Consider the following 24701-nt stretch of genomic DNA (forward strand, 5'->3'; position numbering starts at 1 on the left):
TCTATTGATCTTTTTTTTTCCCGGCTTTCCAATGTATTTGATCTCTCTTTTTTTTCATCAGCCTACTGAAAGGCCGTGAACCCGGACAGCTCCACGCCACGGAGATCCGGGTCGCCATCCAGAGCAGCGTCGGCCTCGCCAATCGGCAGCGTCGGGTCGATGATCCGGGTGCCCGAGCTCCCCTTGAGCGGGCGCAGCAGGTACTTGCGCGGGTCGGCGCTGAAGCCGACCTTGGTCTTGATGGAGACGTCCATGGTGAACCTGCCGTCGTGGCGCACGAGCAGCGCGAGCCGGAAATGCTCCCAGATGCCGTCCTGCTGCACGTCGTCCTCCTCGAGCGTCCACTGGACCTGGCAGAGGACGGGGCGGCCCGAGGCCGTGCCGCGCACGCGCCGCTGCGCGTGCCGCGTGTAGGAGACGGACCGCTGCGCCGACGACTGCACGGCCAGGCCCGCGGCGGCGGGCGCGCCGAGGCCGCCGGTGCTCAGCCCGGCGCCGACCCGGCGCTCGACCAACTTGGCCGACGGCGCGTCACTCCACCGCTCCGGCCAATACTTGAGCACGCTGAGGGACGAGGTGTCGCCGCCGGCGAGCGGCCGCAGGCGCGCGAGGATGCTGGCGGACTTGAAGCGGTGCCGGTTGCCCGGCGGCCCGCCCAGCTCGAACCGCAGCACGAGGAGGGCGGCGGACGCGGTCGCGTAGTGACCGAAGCGGGAGAGGGACAGCGCGCACGTCACGGAGCCTGGGCCAGCGTCGCGAAATTTCGGTTAGCGAGCGAAGCGAGTCGACAAAAGCCGGCGGTCCAGCTCGGCGGGGCAAAGGGCTACTGACTTTGCCCAATCTCTTCGCTAGATATCACGGCGGCATCGTATTGGAAGTCTTCATCTCCCAGGTATTCATCATCGTCTTGCAGGAGCGGGATTTTGACAGCCTCATCGGCTGCGAAAGTGGTGGCATCCATACCGTGCGCGAGCCTCTCGACGAAAGCTTCAAATTGGAGCGGGCAATCGCATAGTTTGTACGAGTCAGCCTTTAAATCAGCCCGGCGCCACAGCTGCGACTATTGATACACGTGATACATGTGATGCAGGTTGCCTTGAGAGTTGGCGAGTGGGCTTGTATAGTGCTCGTTATCGAATTAGCCGGGTTGTGATGAAAGGAGATGCTGTATTTCACCCACGTTTTCCTTTTTTCCTTCATTGGCACGGACGGCTTGACTGCATGGCACCAAGCTGCATCTTGAGTCGCCCGTGCACATGGGGTGTTACTACCAGTACATACATTAACTAGCTAGTACCAAAACATGCCGGGATCTGAGCCATTCAGCTTCTTCTCTTTGTTCAATGCAGCGAGCAGCGTCTTCACTCTGACAACAACCGCCTTGCCGTACTCGGGACCTGGTGGCGGCATGGCTACGCGCAGGTCCATGCGCAGCCAGACAGGACGACGCTCCAGTGTGGCCGCATCAACGGCTTTGCGCATCGCCTCGTAGTCGCCGTCATCGTAGCCGCCGCCCAGGATGATGGCCACGGCCCCGTCGGTGATGTTGCCCGTACCGACGCTGCTCGGCACCGTCTCTGGCGCGCTTCCCGCGAGGACCAGCGGCAGGTCCTTGGCACCAGCCTCGGGCGTCTTGACAAAGTGTACCACTGCCGTTCGGATTAACTCGGGTCGTGGATAAAACGAGGACTAGGCGGTCCCGGCGAGATGGAAAGGCATACATTCATATTCCGGCTTGAGTCCGGTAGCGACGGCCTCGCCTATAGTCTCCCGCCTGCCGCAGACAATGACAGGTGTCGCATTGGCTGCCATGGATGAGGCTGAAAAGGCGCGTGATGCGTGAATCGGAGCTGCAGTACGGCAAAGGGCGAAGAACGGTCGCGAGAGAACGGTGAAGCTGCGACTTTGACAGAGTAGCCTAGACTTGATCATATTTTCTTTTACCTCATTGCGATTGGAGTCTATGCAGGAACTAAACACTACTCATAGTTTACGTTCCAAGCTAAATGCTGTGACTAATAGCGGCCGGTCGCTGAGTGGCGCGCGCCGTCACCAACAGGTTATTGCTACACCTTTGACTTATTCGATCGGGACGGGGGCCGATGTACATTTCCAATTTTTTAACGGGCTTTATTAATCAGTCTCTGTCTGTGGGCCGAAAGGTTCTATCTGCGAGGAAGTCTGAGGTTTGCCCGGATACGAGCGAGCAGCTCTTCGCGCGTATCTCTTGGCTGGGGAAACAGGTTGCGCTGTATTCCATGGTCAGTACTCCGTACCCAAGCGGCTACGGATGGGATGGGATGGGTTGCAACTCACAGCCTCTAGCCATCTCCGCATCTCGTCCCTCGTCCACGTCTCCGGGTCTCCCTTGGGGTCCGGGTCGGCGGGAAACAAGTCACCGGCGAGCATCCACGCCGTGGCAGCAGCCACTACACCTCCAAAGGCTACCCAGGGTATGTTTGTCAGGTTTTGTGAGGACTCGAGCGACGGGGGCGCCGTTCGTAACGTACCAAGGACCATGTTCTGTGCTGGGACATTAGCGTGAGGCTCTCTCCACACCCGCTGGCCGCATGGGCAAAAGCATCTTACCTTTGACTTGAGCGTGTTGTCTAGCAGAGTGGGCATCTTGATGTCGGTAAAAGGAGGGTATTGGATGGTGTATGTAAAACGTTGAAAGAACAGAGGGCCAGATTCAAGAAGCTCGCTTTGGTACAAGTAAGTCATGTAGCTACTACGTACGTCAGTGACTGCGTGGCCCGTACAAGCCGTGGCGGGCCGAGGCAACACCAAGACGTAGCAACAGAAGTAATGGACAAATGAGCTCCCCTTGAGCTTGAATAGACCACGTCCGACTCGGCTCCTTTGTTTTTTTCTTTCGGTTTTCTTCTGGTATAAAATATCTGGTCAGGGTTGTACTTTAAGCGCGTCAACAACATCGCTTCACCTCACACAAGCGGAGCCACTAGGCAAGAGACAGTGCACCATCTTCCGAGGCAAGATACTGAGACTGGTCACGATAAATTAACGATGCAAGATAAGCAGCGAGTCGCCCTACTCCATCATAATCTCACATCTTTCAGTTCGATGAACTGAATTGGGGGGAAATGCTGCAGTTCTGGAGCGCTAGAGCCCGGGAGTACTACATTGGCAGCCGTATCATCAGCCCCTACTTGAATAAAGCTTCGATGTGCCTTCTGAGCGTCCGCTTCATAAGCCAATGACCTACGCGGAAGTATTTTTTGTCAGCAAGGACAGCCTCGCAGCCAGGTTCTCGGCGGTTGTTTAGACTGGTACGTATCCATTTCGTAGTATTAAGTGCATGTTCACTAAAACAATATGTATGAGTATCAGATCCCCAGAGCTGGTAGCAGGGCCATCGATTTGTCGCCTTGTCTCAATTTATACAGGCGGACTGGTTGTGTTCGCGAGAGAGTCAAAACATACATTAGTTCTCTTGCCAACTTTCATCACGTCTCATCTGTTTGGCTCTGCAGCGGGTACCTAGATCGCCCAACCAATTCATGTGAGGTAACCCCCCTGCTGGGCAGCTCTCTTCCTACATCAACGCCAAATTTTTGAAATCGCCGCCGCCGCCGCCGCCGCCGACGGTTTGACGGTTTCGAAAGGGCCCATTTGGTGGTGGCTGGTACCCAGAGCTCTTTAGCCTACCCACAGGAAGGGATTTAGAGAGTTCACCTTGCTCGCATTCTACCTTGTGTCAGTAGGAGCGTCATCTGCTACGTCGACGACAGCGTTTTTTTCGGGTTTCTCAAGATAAATTCGACGTCATCTGCTACGATATGGCAACGGCCAAAAAAAAAGAGACTTGTTCCTGTCGTGCTTGAAGCCAAAGTGACTGCCAGTTGACAGGGACGCCATCTCAGCGATATATAGTTTTGGACGTTCAAGTGTCACAATACCTGGATGCCACCAAGCTCTGCAAAACCACTCGATAACTCCCCGACTCCTTGCCAGTAACCAGAGGAGCCGGATTTGGCATCTAACGGGATACCAGAGTTCGGTGCTATTCTTTCACGCACAACTCGCCGCCTAGCACAGTCTGCAATAAGTCGTCGTTCTTCCACATCTCGAGCGCGTTCGCTTTCCAATTCTCCCACTCTTCTTCCTCTGACCCTTGCTTCTCTTGACTGATATCATGACTGCAAGTGAGTGCCCGCTTAAGTCCCATGAAAAGGCAAGCAAAGGTCTTCTTATTTTCCTGCGATACCCCGCCTGGCCCAAGTGCAAATAGCAATCTCTGGACCTTGCGCCCATTCAACACGCAGCGAGCGAGATCGTCGCGGCCTCTCTCACGGAACGCATTGGCCAAAAAAAGCTCTTCCTTTGCGAGCTCGTTGGAGCCGTCGTAAAATGCCGCGACTGGCCACATCATGCACGGCGAGGAAAAGGCCACTTCTTTCGAGGCGGTGCTGCACCACTCCCAGTCGATGATGCCTATAATCTCGAACTTGTCATTGACCAGAATATGATCGCCCTTATCATCCGCATGCTTCAAAAAGAATTTTTCTCTGCCACTGTTGTCCAAAGTTTTACCTAGATTTGCGAATTGCTCCCAGACCCTGTCGAGAACGTCGAGTCTGAATCGATGTGCTAAAAATACGTCTGTCGCGTTCTCGACTGTCCCGATTTCCCCATCTGCGATCATTTTGAGGAAGATCTCTATGAGGGTGCCAAGAGCCACCCTTGAGGAGCGAAAGGGTCCCGGTGGCATCTTATCAACGCCATAGCGGAACGTAGAGTGCTGTGCCAGACCATGGACCCGTATTGGGGACTTTACAGCTGGTCCCAGCATCGCCTCACCTCCCATTGGCCCCGCCGTGGTAATGAGCGATCCAAGCTGATCAAAGGGATGCTTCTCAAGCTCGAGCATGATATCCGCAAGTTGTTGCACTACCTTCTCCCTCTGTGTGGTTGATGCGGCTTGCCAGTCCAGAGGATTGCCATGCAGCTTCTCCATCAGAATATAGCCTATCCCGATCGTATTTGCTGGATCAGACTCGCACGCCCAATCAAAAATCCGAGGCGAGGGAACACGAGTGTGACACTCTAGAAACTCCATGGTTGCGGCCTCACTTTGCAGCACATAGTCGCGTACCTCACGCGGAGGTGATATGGGACTAGACAGCCTGAATCGTGCGAGCCACACCACACCATCTTCGAAGATGACCTCCGCATGACAGTTCTGGCCGCCCATCATGGCGGAAATCTTCCCCGGCGACAAGTCGATTGCGCATGGCACGTACTCGCCACTACGCACTTGTGACGCACGCGCACACAGCTTTGCACCGTCAATCTTCTGGCACAGCTCGCCTAAGCGTCGAGCTTCCGCAGCAGCATATTGAGCACTATAATCATTCCAATTTGTCTGGAATTATTGTCAATGAATGAATTTCCTTGGATTAAGTCAGGAAGATAGAAAGTAGTTACCTCTGGTCTTGGACATTTATGCCATTGACCTTGCAAATGCACACGGCAAAGGTGCTTGTCGCAGAGCAAGCAATCTCCAGCTCGTTGGACGGCGGGGAGTTGACAATTATCTATACTACACGGCCACAAGGCAGGCATATCGGCTTGTTGGATAAAAAACTGATAGATGCCCTGCAAGAGAACTGAGGTGTATATCATAAACCACAGTAGAGCTAGGCAGACCGGGTGATATACGAAAGTTGGGTGGCGGCCTAAGGCCCCTAACGAATCTGGTCCGTTCTTTAGATGCTTCACCCACATCCAAGCGGTAGCCTTGTTGCACTTGCCTAATCTATTGACTTTTTGAGCATTAGCGCACGGAGGAAGGCTGGACGGTTCAGCCTCACTACGAAACGATGCTGCCTCCAGACAAGGGCAAATCAGGACGAGGCTCGCATGTCTCCCCCGCTAATACGGTTCGTATGTCGCCGACATCTGTACATGAGAGCGACGGCTGGAGGTGGTGATTTCTTTGACTTCCAAGCAGTGCCTTGAAAAGCCAAACACTTTTTGACAAAAACGACCCCCCCCCTCAGTCCTTTACTTCTCTACACAAACATGGCTATGAAACTCGCCCTAACATCTGCCGCGCTGTGTGTCGGCCTGTGTCTGGCCGCCGACGCCGTGCCCTGCCCCTCCGGCTACAAGCCCGGCGACCGGTGGTGCCAGACGGCGGGCGCCGCAAGCGACGTCATGTACTGCAACAGCCAGCAGGCCGGGGAGGCCATCTCGCACTGCCCCGGGCGGTGCGTGGGCAGCCCGCACGGCGGTCACGGCGTGACGTGCGAGTACTCGGGCTGGGACGACCGCTGCGACAAGAACCCGAGCTACAACGTCTGGTGCGACCGGGAGGGCGGGCCGAGCGGCATCCGGGTGTGCACCGCCGACGGGCGCTTCCCCGTCACGGGCTTCTGCGACGGCATATGCCGGAGCAACGGCGGGCACGCCGTGTGCCTCCCCGAGGGCTGGGACGACGCCTGCCCGGGCCACGCGCAGGAGGGCCGGTCGTACTGCGACGTGGAGGCGGGGCCGGGCAAGATTCGCAAGTGCGAGAATGGCCGGTTCGTGGTCCAGGAGACGTGCGCGGATATATGCGATGCCAACTACGGCTACGCGATGTGCCTGACCAAGATTCATTGAGCCGTCATGAGGGCGAGGAAGATGACATGGTGGCGTGCCTCTGGCCGCTCACTGGCACAGGGAGCAGTGTGGTGGCGGAAAATGATGCCATGGCAAGTGGATGGACACAATGTATTGAATCAAGTTTAATTGGGATTGACTGTTCACATGAAAACTTGACAATCTAAAGCGAATTTGAGATTCTATCGGGGACAGCTTTTTGGCAGAGTGAACTCATGTATGGGTAAAACAGCACACCTGCCAGCACCAAATTGTAGAGAAGAAGGAGACAAATTATCTCAGGCTCTTCTTCATACAGGTCAACCCTTTCTTCAATCTGAAATTAATTTCCCTTACAATAGACAAGAAAAATGCCTTGATCAGGGCAGTCTGATCAAGAATAGGGTAAGTGTGGCGCACCACTGTCGACCAGCCACTCAAGCGCTCAGCCACCGCAGTAGCTTGCAAAACCGAGAAAGTGGCCCGTGCGCTACACCCCGCGAGTGGTCTGCGCACAAAAAATATTATCTGCCAAAAATCCAGCTGAATCTGCTCTGTTCACAAGTTTCCATTGTAATCTTTGTCGATCCAACAACACAACAATCCGCCAAAATGCCTCGCGAAGTCGCCGATATCAAGAAGGTACGTCTCGAATTCAGGTTGCGTTTGACGCAATCAATGATGTCTTTTTTTTATCCGACAGCTTCTAACTTGTGTGTGTTTTGCGATTTTAGTTCATCGAGATCTGCCGTCGGAAGGACGCTTCCTGTACGTTTTTTTTTTATTCAGCACGCGAAGAGTGTCGAATTGTCTTGCGTCCCTGGTTCCGCGGCGACGAGACAAGTCGAATAAGCGAGGGCGGAGACTTTGATCGGGGGAATGCACAAATTTGCTAACGACGAGGACGAAATAGCCGCGCGCATCAAGAAGAACAAGAAGGCCCAGAACATCAAGTTCAAGGTCCGCTGCCAGAAGCACCTGTACACCCTGGTGCTCAAGGACACGGAGAAGGCCGAGAAGCTGAAGCAGTCTCTCCCTCCCAGTACGCGACGCCCCCCCCTCCCGCGCGATGTGATTTCCTGCGTGTAATTTTTGGAATACCAGTCGCACGCTACTCCTGCGTCAGCCGCCGACGAGGCATTCCAAAACTCGAGGATCAATCGCCCCCTCCCCCTCTCCCGCGGCCAGTCTTTACTAACTGACCACATCAGACCTCTCGATCACCGACGTCTCCAAGAAGAGCACCAACTAAAGTCGGCACCTCGAATAACAAAAACACCAAGAAAATGAGAAATTAACGGGAAAACCTTCTTTTTGGACTCGATGGTAGAAGAAAGAAAAGGAGAGAATTACATGAACTGGGACGGGGCAGGGCCGAGACCGAGCCCGAGGTTGGGAGGATGAAGGATTCTACATGCACACACTATTGGGCGTCTCGGGAATACCTTGCATTTTTTTTATGTGCTTGAATCGCGCGCTTGATAGAGAGACATTTCTTTTCAAATGAACGATTAAAGACATGTACACACACACAGACACAAGAGGATCGGCCCCCGCGTTCTTACATGGTGACTGTGTGCGGATTTTGAGAGGTTGGAAATGAAGCGTGAAACAAGATGCAGGATTGGAAGGGCGTGGTTGTGATGACTGATACTTTGCTGTGCGTGGTATACTAACTTGCAAAACAAACAGACGCAGGATACGGAGACGCCTCTCAAGTTTCTTCTTTGCCTTGCTCTATTTCTTTCCTTTCTTTTCTTCTGTCTTCTTCTTTTTGTGTGTTTTCTTTTTTGTTGCCCGAGGTGGCAAGGGAAAAATCAGGGTGCAATCTCGGCTATGCGCAGCTCGGCGTCGAGGAGCTTGGCGTGCCGCTCGAGGGGCGCGAGGCGAGCGGCCGGGACGTCGGGGGTGCGAAAGACGACGAGCTCCTCGCGGTCGTCGGCTTCCTTTTCGATGCGCCAGCCGGCCCAGATCCTGTCCCTGGGGGTCTCGGCGACGAGGGCGTCCTGGAGCTCGCGGTAGCGGGCCTGGAGCTGCTCGCGGGCCGCGGGCCCGCGGGCGGCCAGGCGGGTGACGAGGAGCTTCTCCTTGGGGAGGAAGGCCTCGTGGAGGACGGGCCGGCGGTCGGGGTCGGCGGCGTGCATGTGGAAGAAGAGGAAGCCGCTTTCGCGGTGGGGGCTGGTCTCGTTGTCGTTGTCGTCGGCGGCGGCACCGGTGGACGAGGAAGGGGCTTGCGCCGCGGAGTCGACAGTTACGTCTTGCTGATGGTGGTGATCCGGGACGCGGCCGCCCGGGAGGAAAGCGGCAAACCTGGCCATGACGCCCTTGTTGGCGGGGGTGTCGATCCACTGGTGGTGCGCCTCGGGGGAGGGCCAGGGGGCGGTGATGGCGACGCGGTGGGCGGCCGGGTGGGTGGTGGTGTCGGCGTAGAGGCGGCTGATGGAGGCGCGCTTGGCGCACCGGTCCGGGTGGTGGGCGCGGACCCATTCGTCCTGGATCTCCTGGCACTCCATGACGGTCTCGAGGAGCTCGACGGCGTCATAGGCCTCGCGGAGGGTGAAGAGGGCGAACTCGGTGACGGGCATATGGGGTGGATGTGGATGCGATGCGATGTGATGTGTGGTGTGTGTGTGTATGTGGTGTGGGTGTAGAGGTGTGCGTGATGCTAATTCGCGTCGACGTTGCTGATATTTGCAGCAGAGCTTATTGTGAAGAATACGACGAATCAAAAGTACATGAGGCGTTGGGCGACGGGTGCGTTACGAAGCATTGACATGCAGCTTTTCGGTCAAGGGTTGTCGTTGATGCGGGGGGAAAGCAAAAGGTCATGTCATGCAAGGGAAAAAGCAACAGCGAACTGCAGAGTGGCAGAGAGCTTCTTCAAGGTGGTGAGGGGCTAAAAAACATGCAACGTTGAGGACGGATGGATTGGGAGGCAACGGATATGAGTGGGTTGGAGTGAGCCTAGTTTGGGCAACGGTCGATATCATATAATATGTAGAAGTGATGTCGACGGGGATGGCTTAGCGGGGGAATCGGAAGCTTGATTGGCTAGCTGGAGACGGTAGGTGATGACGTTTTCTGCATCATCGAGGTAAAACGTGAGCGGATGGATGGATGGATTGGGCTGTGATGGGATGGGATTGTAGCGCATGGTCTAGAAACGCCGGGGGGGGGGGACATGGAGTTGTATTTTGCTTGCTGTCTAGATGCTGATGCTGGTCAAGATGATAGATGTGGTGATTGACTGTGAATGTATGCCAGACAGGAAAAGGACAAGAGAGCGCAAAAGAAGGAAATATAAAGAAAAGAGAGAAAGTCAAGAAATGAAGGCCCTGGCCAGAGGGCGGATGCCAAAAGTTTAATCTGTATCAGCGTGCAAAGGAATCAATTTTCAACTGGACATCTACGGGGACTACGGTTGAGAGAAGAAGAGGAGAAGCAGTTGCCGATGCGCGTGTACGAGTACGATGGTGGGGTTTCTTGTTCTTGTGAGGGGGGGGAGGAGAGACCGCAGACAAGGCGGGCGAGCGGGTGGATAAAAAGGAAAGAGGAAATTTTTAGAAAAAAAAAAAGGAAAAGGAAGACAAGATTTTTTTCTTAAAAAAAAAAAAAGCCAGAGAGAGAAAGAAATACACCCGTCTTCCTACATCAATTTGTGTAGTTCCCCAGCTAATACAAACAAAGGTCTTGGTACCTGAGTACTCAGTAGTTGGTGCAGTGCGCTATTCGGCAAACCCAGGGCCGGTACCAGGAAGCCGGATACGCAGGGTGCAGGCGATTAGAAAAAAAAAATCAAAAAGAGTCGCATTGGAGATTCTGTTTCATTCCCCGGAGCACTTACTTAGCGTAATCTGTTAGTACTCAAGGTAGTTACCGAGCATGCATGTAGGAGTGGAGGGATGCATCCGTTGTGGCCTACGCCCTGCGCCATGACGAGGTTGGACAGAGGGAGGAGGGGGGGGGGGGGCGGTTTCATTAGGGGCTTTTGTTAGGGGGCCCGTGGAAGGGTCAGGTAATCTGCACAGCTCTAGGGGGAACCAAAGGGCCCCTGGCGGCGCATACCCCCCTCTGTGGCGTGGCTGCAGGTCATTTCTCGCTGGGCCACCAGTGTCAAACTTGGTGCATCCTACTGAGTATCAGTACCTACCTACCTACTTGGTTGGTTGATGGATCGGATGGCCTCTGGTTTGAGAGTGTTGTGTTTTTTTTTCTTCTTTTTTAAATGTATTGACCGTGGTCTGCGTGATAAAGGATGGATCAAGTCATGGTAACACAGAGGACGCATATGTATACCTTCTTGTCCAAGAGGGGAAAATGAAAAGAAAATAAAAAGAAACACCAGGAAAAAAAAAGAAACGAAGAGACAGGAAGAAGAAAAGCGTAGAGTGCCACGGCATGTCGGCTGAGCCACGTCTATTGCGTATTCGTTAGTTGGTACCTATCTAGGTATTTGGTAGGGCGGTATTTTGGCATCTAACCAGGCGATACCGGGCAGCAAGACGACCAAGACATACTCCGTACGGAGTACATGCCCAAAGACTGGCTGTCCCAAAAGGTTGTTTGTCATTTATTGATATCATAAAGGCTGCTGTTACCCCTCCCAAATGTACCTAATTTTTCCCCAGACATGATGAATAAAAGGCCGAATTTCAAGACCCGGACAAACGATAGCAACAAACGCTCGTCCTCTGGAGGCTGCATTTTTTTTTTCAAATATTGACTCTTTATTCCTCCCTCTCTCTCTCTACTGATACATACTCAGGCCTCATTTCTTTCTTCTTGTTCCTCCGTGTCAAAAAGCTGCCTCTGGCTTTTATTATCCGCCAACGCCCAACAACGCCCACCCCTCCCTCCCGCGTCCCGCTAATAACCAACTAACTAGTACCAAAAATTAAAAAAACCTTCCAATTGGCGCCTGACCATTTGTTACCTCTTCGTCCTCTCTCCGTCCTTTGTCCGCCTCTCCACGAACCGCACCCACCACCACCATATCGCTGCTTCCTTCTCCCCTTTCGGCTTCGCGTCTGCCATTCTCTACCTACCTACCTAATTCTAATTCTCTTCTTCGCCTCTCTTCTCTTCTTCAACTCTCCTTGTTGCCTCTTGTCTCTTCTTGTCCACTGTTTGCGCCACCACCCGTACAGCCCCTTCACTATTGTGCTACTCCCGACGCCGACTGCCTCAACAACACACTGTCGATCCCTCACCTTGCTGATTAGACGAGACATACACGACGACGAAGACGACGACGACGAATCCATACCACAACGACCCATGTGACCGGCCCTGCTGCCTCAAACGCACTTATTTTGCCCGATTCAACACTCGGCTGCCCAAACAGACCCCCGTCACCAACGTCTCTAGTCGACTTGCGCCTCGTCCTTCCCCCCATTTCTTCGCCTCGATTGGATCGCTCCTCGCCTCGCAATCAAGACGCCCGCCCTCTACGAACCGTCCTCGACCCTGCTCAGATGCCCCCAGCCGCGATTCAAGATCCGGTCATGTCCAATGGGCGCACCACAAACGGCCATTTGCACGTCAATGGCAACGGAGCCTCCAACGGCCCGTCCCATGCCGTCATGTCCCATCGCGTGAGCCCCTCGCGCAAGCAGTCGAGCCCAATGGCCCCTGCTTTCATGGTTTCCGCCCCGGGCAAGGTTCTCTTTTTTGGCGAGCACTCTGTCGTCTACGGCAAGGTAATTCAAACTTGTTTCATTTCATCAGAAAACTTAAAAAAATACATTGGCTAACACCAGTCGTATTGCTAGCCTGCCATTGCCGCCGCCATTTCTCTCCGATCCTATCTTCACGTCACAACCCTCTCCAAGTCAAGACGAACTGTCTCGCTCCGATTCCCCGACATTGACCTCATCCACTCCTGGAACATTGATGACCTGCCATGGAACATCTTTCACCGCCCCGACAAGAAGAAATCCTACTACTCCCTCGTCACCGAGCTCGACCCCGACCTCGTCGACGCCATCCAGCCCCATCTCGACGTCGTCTCCCTCGACCACCCGGAAGAGATCCGCAAGGTTCATAAGAATACCGCCTCCGCCTTTCTCTACTTATTCCTCTCTCTCGGCATGCCCTCCTTCCACGGCTGCCTCTACACCCTGCGCTCCACCATCCCCATCGGCGCCGGTCTCGGAAGCAGCGCCTCCATCTCTGTCTGCATGTCCGCCGCCCTGCTGCTCCAACTGCGAACACTCTCCGGTCCTCATCCCGACCAACCCCACGACGAGGCCCGCCTCCAGGTCGAGCGCATCAACCGCTGGGCCTTTGTTTCGGAAATGTGCATCCACGGCAACCCATCCGGCGTCGACAACACCGTCGCCACCCAGGGCAAGGCCGTCGTCTTCCAGCGCATCGACTACGCCAAGCCCCCGGCCGTCCGTCCGCTCTGGGACTTTCCCGAGCTGCCCCTGCTGCTCGTCGACACCCGACAGCCCAAGTCTACCGCCCACGAAGTCGCCAAGGTCGCCAAGCTCCGAGACGCCCACCCCAAGCTCGTCAATGCCATCCTCGAGGCCATGGACCGAGTCACCGTCTCCGCTGCTGAGGTCATTGACCAGGAGGATTTCGACGAGGACGAGGAAGAATCTCTGCAAAAGGTTGGCGAGCTGATGAACATCAACCACGGTCTCTTGGTCTCGCTCGGCGTTTCCCACCCACGTCTTGAGCGCGTCCGAGAGTTGATTGACCACGACGGGATTGGCTGGACCAAGCTCACCGGCGCGGGCGGCGGCGGATGCTCCATTACTCTCTTGCGACCCGACGTCGACCCGGCCAGGATTGCCCGGATGGAGAAGCGCATGGAGGATGAAAACTATGGACACTTCAAAACCACGCTCGGCGGTGATGGCGTCGGCGTGCTGTGGCCCGCTGTTCTCAAAAACGGCACAGACGAGGACGAGGAGGGTGGCATGGAGATTGACCTCGAAAAGTTTCTCAGTGCCGAGGGGACCGAGGGAGTCGAGAAGCTGGTTGGCGTCCACGGCGGCGGGCTCGAACGAGAAGGTTGGAAGTTTTGGCGCCTCGAAAGCAAATAAATCATGTCATGGGGTTTCTTCTTCTTTTCGTCTTTTTCTTGCTTTCTTCTTTTTTTCTCTCTCTTGTTCACCCTTGTTTTTACAATTCTTGTACCTAGTTTCTTGTTTTCTGGAGACTATGGATACGAGCGGTTTTGTCCTGGGAGTGATGGCTGGGCTTGGGAATCATGGACCAGGATTATAAATGTAGAGCTTTTTACCTTGCGGTACTTTTTTTTTTTTCCCTTTTTTTCCTCTTTTTCTTTTCTTGTCCTTTTTTTTCTTCCTTCATTCTTGCCTTTCTTCTTCGGCGTCATCTGGCCACTTTTGTATTTATTACCCTTTTTTCTCTACTTTATTTACCTTATTTACCTTGCCGCTGTTTTTTTACTACATTCTAATGCAATTTTCGCTTCATTGGTCTCTCTAGACTTGATTCCTTATCCGAACAGGACGTATTGAGAGAAATTCGCTCACAACACAGACAGATTGACACACACACACACACACACACACAGAGGCAGGAAGAACGGAAAGCAGAGGGAAAGAGGGAGAGACAAACACAGACACAGACACAGACACAGACACAGACATAGACATAGACACAGACTCAGACTCAGAGAAATGGTTGGGTATCACAAACCGAGCGGGGAATAGAGAACAGAAAACACGAGGATATTGCTCATTGTGATGCCAATGGCAAAGCTGTACTACCAACAAACACCCCTGCCTCTCCTTCGAGTCTCACCCTACATCCCCAGTGAGCTTCTATTTCGCCACCTACCTAGTATTTATTGCTCCTCCTCGTCCTCCTCATTGCCCTTTTTTTCTTGCTCCATTCCCCATGACTGCTTTGCAAATAGCTGAAAAAAAATCAAAGCATCTACTAGCCGCTGTCGAGCCTGTTATACCCGTCTCTCTCCTATTAGACACCCCTCTCTCTCACTCACTTTCTACTCACGTCGCCATCAATCACCAGACTCTGCGGCCACAACTGTATAAGTGTAAAACATACAAACTTTCTTCTTTCTCTTCTTCCTCCTCTTCTTCTTCCTTTTCTTCTTCCTCTTCTTCCTCTTCTTCCTTTTTGCTTGCTTCTCTTGCAAAAACAATACCCTCTTCCACATCACTGCACACGAAAACACGGAGGTCTTGACGTCTGTGAAATCACTCTTTACACCCTCGGCCGTCATGGACCAGCAACAGCATTACTATCCTCAAGAACAGCATCAACATCCTCAGCGCCATCATGACCATTCTCATCATCATCATCATCGGCAGCAGCAGCACCAGCTTCTTCCCTTTGGCTACCTCTCCCAAATGACAAACCCATACTTCACAACAGACGACGACGACGACAACGACGACGTCATGACCACCACCTTTTCGCCGTCGCTGCTGCTGCTGCCGGTGACTACCGCTGGCTTCCCCTCTGCTCCCTCTCCCCAACAGCAACAACCACAACAGCAACAAGAGCAACGACCGTTGGCATCGCCACCGTCAAACACCACCATCACCATCACCACCACCTACCTGCCAGACTGCTTCCGCACCCTCCGCTGCGACGGCTGCGAGATGCTCTTTGCCGAGGCCGCCGCCGGCGAGCCGCGTTGGACGTTCCCCTGCGGCCACGTCTACTGCGGCGAGTGCATGCGGCGCGCCCGCTCTGCCGCCCGCCACACCAACGTCCATGCGCTCTGCCGCCGCTGCGCCAACATTATCGTCCGCAAGCGCGACAACGCCCCCTGCACCCACCCCATCCCCGTCGTCTCGTTTGACCCTCGCCGCCGTCCGCTGCTGCCATTGCCGCCGTCAACGACCGCCAGTACTCCTACCACTACCACCGGCGCGGTGGCGGGGGGTGACGACGACGACGAAGATGACGACGACAAAGACGACGACAATCACAACGGACAGCTCTTTCCCGACCGGTACCGTTTGGCCCTTGGGCAGCGCACCGGCCCCAAGTGCCAGCTGTGCTGGCTGGTCACGCGGCTGCAGAGCCTGACGTACCGCCTCGCGCAGCGGTACCCTGTCCGTGGTGGTGGTGGTGGTGGTAGTGGTCATGTCGACGACAATGACGATGATGAACACGGCTGGGGTGGGTTCCCCGGGGAGCTGTTTGCGTGCGTCCAGGTCGACCGCCGACGCATCGTCCACGGCATGCGCGCCGAGCTGCCCGAGGCCAAGGTGGACCAGCATGACGACGTCGAGCTCTGCCGCGCGCCCCTCCGCGACGAGCTGGACCGCCTCGCCTCGGACATTTGCGGCGGCCTCGGCCAGGTCCCCATGGAGCCCAACTTTGACCCCCGCGGTGACGTTGAGGTCCAGTACCGCCTCAGGGGCTTTGGGCGGTGGATGAGGGAGAGGCAAGGCCGCGGCGGCGGCGGTGACGACGGCGAGGGGGATGAGGGGGACGAGGAAAGGGCGAGGAGGAGTTTGCCGGCTGCGCTCCGGATGGCTGTATATGGGGAATGGTAGGACGTGAGAGGAAGATAGCGTAATCTGATAATAGGGGTAATGAGGGGAGGGGGCAGCAATATCTAGACAGCGTGAGATTGGGCGTGGTTGTAATTTTTTTGACAGATTGGCAGAAGCTTTCCTCGCCCCTTTGCGACGACGCCCTGAAAGAATTAGAGAAGAAAGAGGGGGGGAAACAGGGCTGTCAGGGTAGAAAGGGAGCTGAATTCGCTGGAAAGGTGGTTATTATAAAAATCTTCAAGACATTTGTTGACCAGGAGCTGCTGAGACACACAGCCTTTGGGAATTGTTGTCGTTGGCAGTATCGCCCCAAGTAGTTGTGTGTACTGAGGAGGAGAGAAAAAACAAGGGCAGAAAGGAAAAGTCTCAAGGTACCAGAAGATGAAACTCTTGGCTCGAAAGATGGCAAGAGAATATTTCATCATGAAAGCAATCAGGAGGGCCAAAGGGGGGGGGGGGATGAATTACACTGAGAGCTTCGAGTTGGGAAAAACAATGTGAATACATGTATTTAGTATAATTTGGACGTTCAGGATCCTCCTTTAATTCCCCCCCAGCTGCTGCGCTCTGTACTTCCAATAGCCCTCGCGGATCGGATCCCACTTCTCCCACAGCCGCCGCAGGCAGAGCCTTGCCGCGTCCACGTCGCCGCTGTCGGCGTGCACGTCGGCCAGGAACTCGAGCGCGTGCGAGCTGCGGACGCTCTCGGCGGCCGTGCCCAGGCCGTCGACTAGGCCCTCGGCGAGCGGCCGTTCGCTGGCGCGCGCGCGCCCGCCCTTGAGGAGCACCGCGCGCAGGTAGTTCCAGGCCGACTGGTTCTGCGGCGCGAGCGCAATCTTGTCGCGGGCGTAGGCGACCTCGCGGGCGACGACCTCGGCGGGCACGGCGGGGTCATGCTCGGCGGGCCCGCAGCCGGCCGTCGACGCGGCCGGGTCCCGGAAGACGAGGAAGAAGCGGTGCGACCAGGCCGAATTGTTGCGCACGTCCTCCTCGATGAGGCTCTGCGCGGCGCCGAGCTCGGCGGGGCTGCCCCAGAGGCCCAGCCGCCGCACCATGTGCTGCCGGTACGACCAGACGTGGTAGTTTTTGGTGTCCTCGGCCAGCATGGTGGCAAGAAAGGCCGACTCGGACCGCCCCAGCGCCTTGGTGGCCGCGGCGACGTCGTCGTCGGACGACGTGGCCGCGAGGTGCGCGAGGTGGTGGTCCAGGAGCAGCTGCCGGTGGTGCCAGATCTGGTAGTTTTTGAGGTTGTCGAGCGCCACCTCGTTGAGCCAGGCGAGCTCGTCGGGCACGGGCAGCGCCAGCGCCCGCACGATCTGGAACCGGTACAGCCACACCGTGTAGTGCGCCGGGTTGAGCGCAATGACGAGCGCCGTGAGGCGCAGCGTCCGCGGCGAGTACTCCTTGTCCGCCATGACGGCGCGGAGGTAGGCGACGGCTGCGGACCGATTAGACTTGGTGGCCGACACGGAGAAGACGAAACGAGGACGGGGGAGGGATGGGGGGAGAGAGAGAACGGGAGGGAAGGAGATGCGAGATGCGGGCGCGACGGACATTGACGAGAGAGAGAGAGATGTGTGATTGACAGAGACGAAAGAAAGGATGGGGAGATGAACTAGAGGCTAGGACCTACCCTCTGCGTAGTCGTCGGGGTATGCGATTCGCGCTATTGCGTCCTCGGGCTCATCGTGCACGATGGGCGCGACGTCGTCCCATTCCGGGTCGCTGGCCAGCGACCCGAGAATCTCGCCATACAGTTCGCGGTCGAGCGCCGCCATGTCTCTGCGTCTCGCCTTTTCCGCCTCGATATCTTCCGTGCTAATGTCAACTGCTGCGCCGCCGCCTTGCTGCGCCGCCAGGGTGCGCCTGGTGCTGAACTGCTGCGAGAGCAGCCGCAGCGCCGTCAGGCGGGCCTGCTTGGCGGTCCGGGCCGCGTGCTCGGCGAGCGAGTAGGTGCCGACGTCGCGGCCGGCCCTGTCGGCGCCCCAGGCGTAGTCGCCGCGCAGGCGTCGGATCGGCAGGCCCTCCTTGGCGACGGCCTTCCAGAACTCGCGCTCCGCCTTGTTGCCGAGCGGGACGCGCTGCTGCGCGACGGGCTGCACGAGCTGGCCGTACACAAACGTCTTCTTCTCCGCCGCGCTGAGGGAGGCGAGGCCGGCGGACTGGACGCGCGCGGCGAGGGGGTTGGTGGCGTGAACGTGTTGCTGCGTGCGCTCGGCGACGGTGGTTGGTTGCTGCTGTTGCTGCTGTTGCTGCTGCTGCGTTTGTGCTTCTGGAAAGGAGAATTGTTAGACGGTAGGGAGAAAAAGAGGTCGAGAAAGCAGGGGGACTGGGGAATGCCGAGAGGATGTATTTACCTTTGGGGTCAGAGGATGCTTTGACTGTGCCCTTGGGCTTGGGGGGCATGGCGGCGTGGGTGAAAGGGCGGAGGAATGGCGGGGTGAAGAGCTTGCTTTGGTTAGGAAAATAAGGTGCGGGTGGCCGTTGGTGATGTTTGCTAACCCCGCCAACATTTTGGTGGGCCTGGCTGAGCGCGGGGTGTAAGCCACCAAAGAACAATAGGATAATTGACCAGCAATAAGAGGCTGTTACTTTTTTTTAGGTGTGGCTTAATCTTAAAGTTTCATATTTATGCTAATACATTCAGTCATCTGCTATTCTTAGTCTCCTCCGACATGATCGCCTGCCACTTCAACACCGCAGCTCCTCCCGGACCTCTCTGACTCGTTTGCGCACTCTTTTGTCGAGGCCGGATCCTCAGTAGTGGTGCGGCCAGCCGTTATGAAACGCCGAACATGTCGCTGAAGACGTCCCCGGCACCCCGGCTACCAGCGTCAGCATGAGCAGGCTCTCCAGGGGCAGAGCGCCGCGCTTCGGAAGCGCGGCCACCGCGTCGCCGGGGACCCGCCACGTCGAGCCGGGGCCGTGGGTGGTCGAGCACCAGACCTCGCACAGCCGCAGATGCGGGAGGTGATGGAGCAGCCGCTTGAACGTCTCCAGCAGGAGCGGGTTGACGTAGAGCCGCTCCTTGCCCCGGGTGATGACGCGGCTCACCTCGACGTGGTTCTCGTTCCAGCACACGTGCCGCATGAGGCCGGCGTGGACGGGCCCGATCTGGCGGAACAGCACGTCCACGCTGCGGACGTCGTTGCCCCAGGGGCCAAAGTAAAACGACAGGTTGAACTCGCATTCTCGGTACGCGACGTCAATGGCCTCGGCGCGGATCGCCTTGCTGACTTGAAGGATGCCGAGCGGCGACCTGCCGCTCGGCGCGCCGGTCGAGTCCATCGTCCCGGTCCTCCAGTTGCGTATGATTCTTTTCCCATAGCGGAGCTTGGATCCTAGAAGGGCTATGGAAAAGTGATGGTCGGTAAAGAGCGCGCGATAGATCAGTCGCCGAATTTCGAGCGGGAATCTGGTAAAGTAGCGCATGTTGAAAAGCAGAGTCTGGCCGGTACTTGAACGATGACTAGAGATGGCAACTCTGTTGAAGACTGCAATCTTTGCAATGATAAAAAGAAGCCAAGAAGAGAAAAGGGTTGAAGATGAGTGAAAGAAAATCGCTGCAGCGAGACAAGCTTTGCTTTTATAATACCACAATCCCGCAGGTAGGACGCGCATTCTCCTAGTAAAGCTTCGAGGCAACGCCATCTTGAGTATGGCAAACGTGTAACTATGCAAAACCCGTCGGTTGCAAATGCCAAGTATTGATGCGTCGAGTTCACCGCTCTGCCTGAGCAGACGATGCTATCCAATCGTTCTCCGATGGTTCGCTCGTATAGGTTGTGCAAGACGACGAAACCCACCACTGCGGGCTCGTGTGTCCAGTCTCTCGTAAAAGGCGCGCTGGCGGTATCTCTGCAGCGCGTTGATTACATATATTTGTTGCAAATATCGGACTGTACTAACAAGCGGAGCAAACAGACCCCTCGACAGCATGCGGATAGAGTTGTATAACACACTGTCCCTCGGTGATGGGACCGCGTCTTCTCAACATGTCTTCGGAATTTTAGATGCTGAAACGCTTGCTTGTTACCACGGATTACACACGGAGAGTGAGGTACTGTTGTGTAACATGTTCTCCCCATGTATTCCTCTTTGTGCTGGCACTCCGTCACGGCGGCCCTCCTTGTCGGCAACAATTTGACGGGTATCTGCTTAGAGCTGGCTGAAGAAGTTAATAGTCCAAACTTATCTGTCAAAATAATGTTTTGTATCAAGAAAAGAGCTCATCTTTCGGTGATTCACAACTCTCACTGAGAAACCAGGACGTAGCCACACACTTGCGTCACATTATCCCACTCGCTCATCCACACCACTGAACTAGTCGATGAGGAACACGGCCGGTAAAGATGACCTGCTCAGAAGCTGCGAGCCAGAAATTCCCTTTGTAGAAGAAAAACAGATTTGGTCGTTGTAAGAATATTCTCGCCTTGCGAGGCATCGGGTCCAGTGTCGGACTGCCACACTCATTTCTAAGCGTTTGAGCAGAATAGGCGTCGCAGCCTCGTCCGGGTCTCACAAGAGCAAGCAGTCTCACCAGCGCAAGCGGTACGAGGTCTGTGTCATCTGTCGAGTCATAGTTGGCGACGATACAAGCCCCCGCAAGCACTGCTATAGGAGCGGTCAAATACAGTATGCAATCATTGCGAATACTCTTCTTCTTGCGGGAGACATTTCCATCGAAAAAAAATGAACAAAGTATCCAAATAGCATACCTAGCATTTGGAACAGCTTTCCAACTCTCAGTCTTCTGTAGACTGGACAAGCGCAATGACGTTCCACGTACAGTGAGTGCTTCGAGTTGTCGAGTTCCCTATATGGGCTGTCGGCCAGCCATCGGCCGACCGACAGTCGCGCAAGATCCTTGCCGTTTCTGCGCGTAATCTAGAGGTTAGCAAAACTTCAAGCTCAGATGGTGGCCTCGATGACTTCCTCCTCTCTGACGCTGGGAGCGCGACCCCACCAGATACTGCCGACTGGGAGAGACGGCGTAAGCCACATCGCTTCGGGCATACAATGCGAAGTAAGCTCAATCTGCCGAGGTCGCGTTGTCGAGAAAAAAAGCTCGAGGCTGGGTCAGCGCGGGTAGCGGCTTGTAGGCATGCCAGATGTGGAGGGGGTTCTTGAGTACGGCACGATGCAGGTTTCGTCGCTGGCTATCTTGTTTGCGGCGGAGACTGAAAGCTTGGACTTCAGACAAAGAGGTCTTTGAAACCACAGAAATATGATTTCAACCCTCCATGGCAAAATCGGAGGCATTATGGCTCTGCGGAAGAAATCCTTCATTGTAGATTCGTTGGCAAATCTCGAAAAAGACAGACAAGACTCCATTGTCTCTGCTAATTGTGCATGCAGTAGAGCTAATTTCTTCGTCGAGTTTCAGTATTACAAGTTCTGTACATTTATTAGCCCTTAGCCGGGTGCCGACCTCTGTTGATTTGCAGCTCGAGGGTACGATGAGCCTGCCCCGATCGGAACGAGCTCAGGTAATTGAGGGCGAGGTGCTGTGAAGTAATATACCGTCGGCCGTGAGTGAGTGATTACCGAATTACCTGGTCAGCACGCTGTTGAAGCCTCATTGGGCTAAAAGTGTGGGCGCCCTCGCAAGGTTTCATGATGCCTCGACGCCAAGAACATTTTCTCCGCAGTGGGCGAGCTAATTAGTAACGCCAAGACGGGCTGAGCTCGTTTATCTCTGCCAAGCTTGATCAATCACAGTCCGGGCGCGATGTGGAAAAGAAATGGACTCATATTCAGGGTAAACTTGCCGCGTGACCCAGCATGAGACCTCAGCCATGCATTCTAATTTATTTACTCCCCAAAAAAAAACATCTTACAGTGGACGTGGTCCATCTCCCTTCACCCCTTGTCGGCCGCTCTCGCTAGTCAGAAACATCTGCGGCCTTGTTCTTGACCCTGTAGCTGGTGTTTTCCACGATTGGCTCGTCGCAGTCGCAGTTCAGGCATGGCTGTTCGTCCTTGAAGAACCAGAAGCGCGACATGAGCGGGATCACGGAAGAGCACCACACCGCCGTCGCCACGACCATGCCGACGCCATAGGCATATCCGTTGGTGGGACGGAAGTCGGGCGCTTGCGACACCGGGAATATGACCTGCTGCGCAGGTGCTTCGATGGCACTGTGGCAGGGGTGGTTAGTGCTTGGCCTTTTGGCATTGGGGCTGACGGGGAGATTGAGACAACTCACTAGCCGACAGAGATCATCATGGCGGTGATGAAGGAGCGCATCTGCTTGTTGCCACCGCAGCTGCAGTTGATCCAGCCGCCCAGGATCGGAGAGAGGCCACCGTAGGCGCCGCCGATGAAGTAGGCGGCCATGCGCAGGCTGCTGTTGTTGGTCCCCACAAGAAAAACAATGTAGGAGAAGAGGAAGCACAGGCAGAGGCCAAGGAAGGGAATCGCTCGGTTGTTGAGTGAATCAGCTGCGACAGCGCTGACGAAAATGAAGCCGAGTTCCTAATCATGGCATGAGCATCAAAGACCTTGGCATAGGCTTCGGGGGAGAAAACCTACCGTTGCACCGATACCGGTAGGGATGGCGTTGATCTGTGATTTGTTGTAGCCCTGTCCTCTCAGCCACAAACCCATCCATCGCATCAGGTTGTTGCCGCAGGTCAGTTCGACGAGCCTAGGCGAGCATTAGCAATGCCCATCATCAGGATTCAATGCAGCTCTTACCCCCAACCGATAACAAAGGCGTAAAACTGCCATGACCGTAAAATTTGACGGACAACATCCCATGTCCAGGCACCGACCGCATCACGTCCATCTCTCTTCATTCTGTCGACTGAGAGTGCCCTTTCCTCCTCTGACATCCACCAAATCTTTTTACCCTTGGGTTCATCTGGGAGAAGTTAGTATGCCAGAACCTCAAAACCTCAAAACTTCGGGAATGCACCTACCCGGGCAGACGAAGAACCCAAAAATGGCGACGGGAATTCCTAGGAGAAAGTCAAAGATGAATAACCAGCGCCACGAGGCGAGGCCAGCTACCCCATCCATGTTCTTGTGCCTGATTGATGAAAGACTTGTCAGTTGAGAGTATTTGGAGAGCGACCAGGTCTTCTCACAGTCCCGCTTGAATGTAGCCCGAGCACATGGATCCAAAAACCGAAGCAAATAAGAAGATTCCAGTTCTTCGGCTGATTTCGGATTTCGTGTACCAACTGCCAATCTGCTTCTGCATTAGTAACAATCTTCATCTACAACTGACCAAGTACATACCACGTATAGACAGCCAGGGTAGGCACCGGCTTCAAAGAGGCCACAGCAAAATCTATTTGAACGAGGTGAGAACAAGCAAAAGATCATGGCAGCAACGGCATTACCTTAGTGCATATAGAGTAGCAGCATTCTCTGCTTTGTACATGAAGAGCACAAAGAAGGACCATCCCATGGTGCAAAAAGGCAACCAGAATCGTGGCTGGATTATGGTGAGCATGCACGTGGAAATGGGAGCGCCGATGATGACGCCAACGCTAAAGTATGTCGTAAACCAGTTCAACTCATTGCCCTCTAACAAGGCCATGTCAGTCAAAAATAGAAATCAAACGTTCAAAGCGGAGACTTACTAAAATGCAAATCTTTTTGCATGCCGGTGAGCCAGGCATTTGTGACATTGGTTTGATCCTAGTCATCATGGTCAATAGCAAACCCGGAGGACTGATCCAAGTCACTTACCAAATATTTGACGAAAAACGTCTACATCAGGGTTAGATGGAAGAAGAACTGTTAAGTGGCATTCAATGTTACGTACCAAGCAGGCGTATAGCAAGATGTAAAAATCAAGCTTTTTTAGAAGCGTCCTCTCCTCTTTGCTAGCACCGGCATCATACCAGTGGTACCAGCGCGTGGCCAGGGAGCGCTGGCCCGGCTTCGACGTCAACGCCTCTGACGCTTCCATTTTGTGCGTGGAGACCCGGTAATAAACTGCGTCTGTTCTCTCTCTCCGTTAATGGCAAACTGGGGGTCCTTTGTCAGAAAGCCTAGTGTGGCAAAGCTTTACGAGGAAGCCCAGGAGAATCCCTGAAACGTTATATGTAAACTCGACAGCAACCTTGATGGCCAGGCTACGGAAATACCTAGTGGCATCTCGGCAGGAACGTGCCGGCTTGTCCCCCGCCAAGACACGGGTTTCTTTACCGGAAATGGCTGGATATGGAATCGGGCTGAGCGCGCGCCCAATCAGGTACGTGCTCAAAAGCCCTCGAGTAATATCTGATGCGGCCGCCGCATCCTGCATGGGCCTTTGCCAATGCGACCCGGAGGGTTGAATCGCAGCAAAAGACCACAAAAGACCAGACCCGCGAATGCGTGGGAAAATTTTCCTTGTATGCAAAGCTGACCTTTCAGCGCCCCCTTTGTGGACTATTGACGAGGTGCAGCTGGGAGGAGGAGGAGGAGAAGGAGGGGCACGGTCCCTTTGGTGATGTGATGCTGTGATGGATGTGCGGATCTCGCCAACGAAATGGCCCGGACTCGGCCGCTGATCTCGGCCAACTCTCTCTGCACCGTCGCCCCCCCCCCCCCAGGCGCACGCGGGTTCCTTCATTCCACGC

The 24701-nt window shown here is 55.0% G+C and overlaps 12 protein-coding genes across 12 annotated transcripts; 4 read left to right on the forward strand and 8 right to left on the reverse strand.

The window, feature by feature from the left end:
• Positions 1–62: 62 nt before the first annotated feature.
• V2A60_008323 (uncharacterized protein) lies at positions 63–961 on the reverse strand (the record flags this gene model as incomplete). Its single annotated transcript, XM_083259596.1, has 2 exons — positions 63–742; positions 832–961. 2 exons carry the CDS (start codon positions 959–961, stop codon positions 63–65), a joined length of 810 nt encoding a protein of 269 aa, XP_083115722.1.
• Positions 962–1290: 329 nt separating this feature from the next.
• Positions 1291–1812, reverse strand: V2A60_008324 (uncharacterized protein; the record flags this gene model as incomplete). Its single annotated transcript, XM_083259597.1, has 2 exons — positions 1291–1649; positions 1722–1812. 2 exons carry the CDS (start codon positions 1810–1812, stop codon positions 1291–1293), a joined length of 450 nt encoding a protein of 149 aa, XP_083115723.1.
• Positions 1813–2165: 353 nt separating this feature from the next.
• On the reverse strand, positions 2166–2625 carry V2A60_008325 (uncharacterized protein; the record flags this gene model as incomplete). The annotated part of the gene is made up of 3 exons (XM_083259598.1): positions 2166–2249; positions 2317–2523; positions 2590–2625. The coding sequence occupies 3 exons, from the start codon at positions 2623–2625 to the stop codon at positions 2166–2168; spliced, it is 327 nt and encodes a 108-aa protein (XP_083115724.1).
• A 1399-nt stretch (positions 2626–4024) lies between these two features.
• On the reverse strand, positions 4025–5218 carry V2A60_008326 (uncharacterized protein; the record flags this gene model as incomplete). The annotated part of the gene is made up of 1 exon (XM_083259599.1): positions 4025–5218. The coding sequence occupies one exon, from the start codon at positions 5216–5218 to the stop codon at positions 4025–4027; it is 1194 nt and encodes a 397-aa protein (XP_083115725.1).
• An 827-nt stretch (positions 5219–6045) lies between these two features.
• On the forward strand, positions 6046–6627 carry V2A60_008327 (uncharacterized protein; the record flags this gene model as incomplete). Its single annotated transcript, XM_083259600.1, has 1 exon — positions 6046–6627. The coding sequence occupies one exon, from the start codon at positions 6046–6048 to the stop codon at positions 6625–6627; it is 582 nt and encodes a 193-aa protein (XP_083115726.1).
• Positions 6628–7218: 591 nt separating this feature from the next.
• Positions 7219–7858, forward strand: V2A60_008328 (60S ribosomal protein eL38; the record flags this gene model as incomplete). Its single annotated transcript, XM_083259601.1, has 4 exons — positions 7219–7248; positions 7341–7374; positions 7520–7648; positions 7818–7858. The coding sequence occupies 4 exons, from the start codon at positions 7219–7221 to the stop codon at positions 7856–7858; spliced, it is 234 nt and encodes a 77-aa protein (XP_083115727.1).
• A 565-nt stretch (positions 7859–8423) lies between these two features.
• Positions 8424–9191, reverse strand: V2A60_008329 (uncharacterized protein; the record flags this gene model as incomplete). Its single annotated transcript, XM_083259602.1, has 1 exon — positions 8424–9191. One exon carries the CDS (start codon positions 9189–9191, stop codon positions 8424–8426), a length of 768 nt encoding a protein of 255 aa, XP_083115728.1.
• Positions 9192–12080: 2889 nt separating this feature from the next.
• V2A60_008330 (mevalonate kinase) lies at positions 12081–13661 on the forward strand (the record flags this gene model as incomplete). Its single annotated transcript, XM_083259603.1, has 2 exons — positions 12081–12305; positions 12378–13661. The coding sequence occupies 2 exons, from the start codon at positions 12081–12083 to the stop codon at positions 13659–13661; spliced, it is 1509 nt and encodes a 502-aa protein (XP_083115729.1).
• A 1170-nt stretch (positions 13662–14831) lies between these two features.
• V2A60_008331 (uncharacterized protein) lies at positions 14832–16121 on the forward strand (the record flags this gene model as incomplete). Its single annotated transcript, XM_083259604.1, has 1 exon — positions 14832–16121. The coding sequence occupies one exon, from the start codon at positions 14832–14834 to the stop codon at positions 16119–16121; it is 1290 nt and encodes a 429-aa protein (XP_083115730.1).
• Positions 16122–16663: 542 nt separating this feature from the next.
• On the reverse strand, positions 16664–18527 carry V2A60_008332 (bifunctional protein farnesyltransferase/protein geranylgeranyltransferase; the record flags this gene model as incomplete). Its single annotated transcript, XM_083259605.1, has 3 exons — positions 16664–17559; positions 17755–18393; positions 18479–18527. The coding sequence occupies 3 exons, from the start codon at positions 18525–18527 to the stop codon at positions 16664–16666; spliced, it is 1584 nt and encodes a 527-aa protein (XP_083115731.1).
• Positions 18528–18878: 351 nt separating this feature from the next.
• On the reverse strand, positions 18879–19553 carry V2A60_008333 (uncharacterized protein; the record flags this gene model as incomplete). The annotated part of the gene is made up of 1 exon (XM_083259606.1): positions 18879–19553. The coding sequence occupies one exon, from the start codon at positions 19551–19553 to the stop codon at positions 18879–18881; it is 675 nt and encodes a 224-aa protein (XP_083115732.1).
• Positions 19554–22006: 2453 nt separating this feature from the next.
• On the reverse strand, positions 22007–24046 carry V2A60_008334 (uncharacterized protein; the record flags this gene model as incomplete). Its single annotated transcript, XM_083259607.1, has 11 exons — positions 22007–22237; positions 22339–22599; positions 22657–22771; positions 22822–22987; positions 23046–23155; positions 23214–23317; positions 23368–23419; positions 23472–23658; positions 23715–23772; positions 23824–23844; positions 23900–24046. 11 exons carry the CDS (start codon positions 24044–24046, stop codon positions 22007–22009), a joined length of 1452 nt encoding a protein of 483 aa, XP_083115733.1.
• Positions 24047–24701: the final 655 nt, after the last annotated feature.

The sequence above is a fragment of the Cordyceps javanica genome, chromosome 5 (genome assembly GCF_051103115.1).
Source record: "Cordyceps javanica chromosome 5, complete sequence".
In the NCBI taxonomy this organism is placed as follows: domain Eukaryota; kingdom Fungi; phylum Ascomycota; class Sordariomycetes; order Hypocreales; family Cordycipitaceae; genus Cordyceps; species Cordyceps javanica.